The sequence below is a fragment of the Dipodomys ordii genome, unplaced genomic scaffold, assembly GCF_000151885.1.
Source record: "Dipodomys ordii isolate 6190 unplaced genomic scaffold, Dord_2.0 Scaffold42, whole genome shotgun sequence".
NCBI classification, from domain to species: Eukaryota; Metazoa; Chordata; class Mammalia; order Rodentia; family Heteromyidae; genus Dipodomys; species Dipodomys ordii.
In genome coordinates, this window is record NW_012267258.1 from 3,619,719 (window position 1) to 3,624,423 (window position 4,705).

Here is a 4,705-nt window from a genome sequence, read left to right on the forward strand (position 1 = left end):
ATGTAGTATATTTTAAAAGCAGGTATTATGATATCTCCAACATTGTTCTTTTCCATCAATAGCACTCTGGATTTTTTTTCTATTTCCATATGTATTTTGAGATTAGTTTTTCTATTGCTGTGAAGAAGTCATTGGAAGTTTGATGTGAACTACAGTGAATCTGTGTATTACTTTGGGCCATTGTAGCAGTATTAATTCTGTTGACCCATAAACATAGGGAGCATTTACATCTTCTATAATCTATTTCTTCAATGTCTTATGGTTTGTTAAATAGATTTTTTGTTGTTGGTTGTGGGGCTTAAACTCTGGGCCTGGGTGCTGTCCCTAAGCTCTTCAGCTCAACACACATACTTAAGCCACAGCATCACTTCCAGTTTTCTGGTGGTTTATTGGAGATAAGAGTCTCATGGTCTTTCTTGCCCAGTCTGGCTTTGCACTGCCATCCTCAGATCTCAGCCCTGAGTAGCTAGGATTACAGGTGTGAGCCACCAGCACCCGGCTAAATAGATATTATTTTATGCCATTATTATTGGTATTGCTTTCTGGACTTCTGTTTCAGAGAGCTTGTTGTTGATGTGTACAAAGGCTACTGATTTTTGTGTGCTCATTTTGTATTTTGCTACTTTCCTGGAACTGTTTATCAGATCTGAGAGTATTTTCGTAGTGTCGTTTAGGCCTATTAAGTATAAGGTCACATCATTTTCTTTTATTTTTTTATTGTAAAGATACTATACAGAGGGTTACAGTTACATGAGTAAGGTAATGAGTACACTTCCTATTGAGCATTGTTAACCCCTCCATTGTTTTCCCCCTACCATCCCTTCTTTCCCTACCTTCCCCGAGGTGATTACATAATTTCCCGAATTTCACAGTCTTGTGGAATAATGATGCTCATTTAAAGTCACAAGTTCATTCTAACTTTCCTGGAGCAAATTATTTATCACAGTCTATAACATATAACGGTGTACACGTGTTATACACCATACATGTGATCAGCAGCATGGGGATATTTAGTAGTGGTTTGACCAGATGAGTGGGAGTTCTTTGTTTCTTAAGTCCAGTTAGTTTTGTTGTATCACCTAACATTTTGGATTTAGCATCCACTTATCAGGGAGACCATGTACCATTTGTCTCTTTGCTCTTGGCTTACCTCGCTCAACATGATTCTTCTAGCTCCATCCATTTCCCTGCAAATGCCATTATTTTGTCATTTCTAATGGCTTCATAATATTCCATTGTGTATAGATACCACAATTTTTGGATCCATTCATCTGTGGTGGGGCATCTGGGTTGTTTCGAACAGTGCTGCAATAAACATGGAGGTGCACGTGTCCTTGTATATTGGTTCCTGTTGTTCAGGGTAGATGCCTAGAAGTGGTATGACTGGGTCGTAAGGGAGGTCAATCTTTAGCTTTCTAAGGACCCTCCAGACTGCTTTCCAAAGTGGTTGTATAAGTGTACATTCCCACCAGCAGTGTAATAGGGTTCCTCTTTCTCCACATCCCCTCCAGCATTTGTCATTGGCTGATTTGGGTTACATCATTTTCAAACAAGATCATTTTGTTCTTCCTTTCTTATTTATTTCTTTTATATTTCTTTCTCTTAGTGCTGTGGCTAAATTTTCAGGCACTATGAAAAACAGTGAACACTTTTCTTATTATGCATTGGGGAGAAAATGCTTTCACAATTCAGTAAAATATTGGCTACTGGTTTGTCATATTTTGCCTTTATTATGTTGAAATATTCCTACTTTCTTCAGAACCTTTATTTTAAAGAACAATGGATTTTTGTCAAAGGCTTTTCTGTTTCCATTGAAATGATAATGTGATTTTTTTGTTGTTGTTGTTGGTCAGGGGGCTTGAACTCTGAACTGGGTGCTGTCTCTGTGCTCTTCAGCTCAAGGCGAGCCCTCTATCACTTGAGCCACAGTGCTACTTCTGGTTTTCTAGTGGTTTATCAGAGATAAGAGTCTCATGGACTTTCCTGCCCTGGCTGGCTTTGAACCACGATCCTCAGATCTCAGCTTCCTGAATAGCTAGGATTACAGGCGTGAGCAACTGGCACCTGGCTGATAATGTGATTTTTGTTCTTGATTCTATTTATGTGTTGTGTTATATTTATTAGCCACTATTGAACTATCCTTGCCTCCCTGCTGTGAAATCAAGTTGAATATGGTGTATAATCTTTTTACTGTATTGTTGAACTTGGTTTGCATGGATTTTATTGAGAATTTTTGCATCTATATTCGGTGAGAAATTTGTTTACTGTTTTCTTCTTTGTGTAGGTCTTTAACAAACACCTTAGTTATGGTCAACACTTATACCAAGTATAAACACAACCAAAGTATTTTTTAAATCTGTTTCCATCCCTAGCTTTCTTCCTTGTCTAGCCAACTACTCTTACAGCAGTGACTCTTGAGAAGAATTCAGAATTTCAGCCTCTTGAAGCCATGAAACGAAAATTTTCATTCTTCATCTATATCATTCATGCCTTCAGTTCTCTTCAGAAGAACATGACCTAAAATAAAACAAGAAAACCCCAGCAGCCTGTGGCAATATGGGGCAGAGGGCTGATCTAATGACAGTCAAGTCACTTAAAATACCAAAGTTGTTTGTGGTGTCTGGATCAACAGTCAATGAACTTTGGATCCCATGGCCATCAGGAAATACTGTGTTTGAAGAAGAGAAATAAGGCACTGAGTATTTGGGCATATAAGAAGAAGTTTCATGTTTCTTTCTTTTATTCTAAGGGAAAGTCCCCTGTGTAGCTATGAGAAACTTCAGTGCCAACTCTGAGTTTATCCTCCTTGGCCTGACTACTGATGCCCAGGTTCAGACTCTACTCTTTATGCTGTTCCTTGTGATTTATGTCCTGACCTTGACAGGGAACTTCACCATGCTACTGGTGATGCTGACTGATACTCATCTTCATTCACCCATGTACTTCTTCCTTGGTCACCTCTCTTTGCTAGATCTTTTGTATTCATCAGTCACTGTGCCCACAATGCTGGACAACCTCATGTCAAAGACAAAGTCAATCTCCATGGGAGGATGTTTTGCCCAGGCCTTCTTTGTGTTTGTCAGTGGGGGCACCGAGGCCTGCTTACTTGCAGTCATGGCCTATGACCGCTATGCCGCCATTTGCCACCCTCTGCTCTATGGCCAGATAATGAGCAGTCGGCTCTGCAGGGGGCTTGTGGGGGGCTCCTGGGGCCTGGCATTCCTGGATGCCTTCATCAATACCCTTCCAGCTGTAAATTTGGAGTTCTGTGAGTACAGAACTATTCACCACTACACCTGTGAGCTTCCTTCTCTCTTCCTCCTCTCCTGCTCTGATATCTCTGTCAATATCACTATCATGCTCTGGTCTTTTGTCATCCATGCCTTCGGAACTTTTCTCCTGATTTTATCTTCCTACAGTTGCATTGTTTCCACCATCCTGAGCATCAGCTCCACCACAGGCAGAAAGAAGGCCTTCTCCACCTGCTCCTCTCACCTCACTGTAGTGATTCTGTATTTTGGTGCATCGTGCTTACGCTATCTCATGCCAGCCTCGGGGTCCCCCTGGGAGTTAATCTTCTCTTTGCAGTACACAGTGATCACTCCCATGCTGAATCCCCTTATATACAGTCTGAAGAACAAAGAGGTGAAGACAGCTGCAAGAAACATGTTTAGAAAACATTTCCAGCATCGGCAGTAGTTAATCTTAGACACAAGATAAAGAAACAACTTGAAAAAAAAAACTGGTTATGATGCAGTGTGTTAAAACCCAAATAACACTAAGTCTGATGCTCTTTGAAAATATTGTTTTGCTTGGTTGTTTTGCTCTCAAAGTCAAAGCATGGAGTCTTTCAAGAAATGAAAACATGTTGATTTATTATATACTTAGTGGACATTTCTTGGTTTGCTGCCCCCAGTGCTTGCTTCTAATAATAAGACCCGTTTCATTTGGCAAAGGACCACCGTCTCATTTTATTTGTGGTGGTGGCTCTGACAATTATAGTGTCCTATCCTCTACTCTAGAAGGAGTGATCATGGGACTTGGTGGACTGACCATTGTTTTACATTTCCTTTCAACAGAGACTGGTCCAGGGGGTGGTTCATTAATTGCAACACTGTCACATTCTCTCCTTTCCCTTGCAACTACCCCCTTTGTGAGTTGTTTTTGCAGTTCTTTCTATTAAGAGGTCTGTTTTCCCACCTGCGGAATCTGGGCTAGCCTTGTGGCTTGCTTTGACCTGTAATGCCAGCTCCAAGTCTCAGGTGGCCTTCCACATTTTACTTCCTTTAGAGTCACGCCTCTGCCATCAGAACAAGCTAAGGCTAGTCTAAGGTAGATAAGAAACTAACCTAGGTAATTCCTTAGGCAAAATCAAAGTTCAGCAAAACAAAAAATCTGGAAGCTGGTGCTGAAGGGGTTGGGTAGGGTCAAGGGGAAGGGCGTAGACAAATGAAGAGGAGAAGAGGAGGAGAATGCAGACAAATATCCAATGTCTATCCTACAAAATTGAGAAGAATGAGGGAATGGGTAGGGGAGGGATGGGTGAGAATGTTGAAAGGGCTGACATTGATCCAGATATATTATATTAATAAACTGCTTTGTTAAGTGACAACTCCTTTGTACCACTACTTAGGAAGAAGGAGGAGGAGGAGGAGGAAGAGGAGGGGGGGAAGGGGAGGAGGAGGAGGAAGAGGAGGGGGGGAAG

The 4,705-nt window shown here is 41.1% G+C and overlaps 1 protein-coding gene across 1 annotated transcript; it reads left to right on the top strand.

The window, feature by feature from the left end:
* The first annotated feature begins 2,769 nt into the window (after positions 1–2,769).
* Positions 2,770–3,699, top strand: LOC105987445 (olfactory receptor 8S1-like). The gene has a single exon (XM_013018708.1). It carries the CDS (start codon positions 2,770–2,772, stop codon positions 3,697–3,699), a length of 930 nt encoding a protein of 309 aa, XP_012874162.1.
* Positions 3,700–4,705: the final 1,006 nt, after the last annotated feature.

What these genes read in the sequence shown, in the direction of transcription:
- LOC105987445 (XM_013018708.1), top strand. Translation starts at nt 2,770, where the DNA reads ATGAGAAACTTCAGTGCCAACTCTGAGTTTATCCTCCTTGGCCTGACT.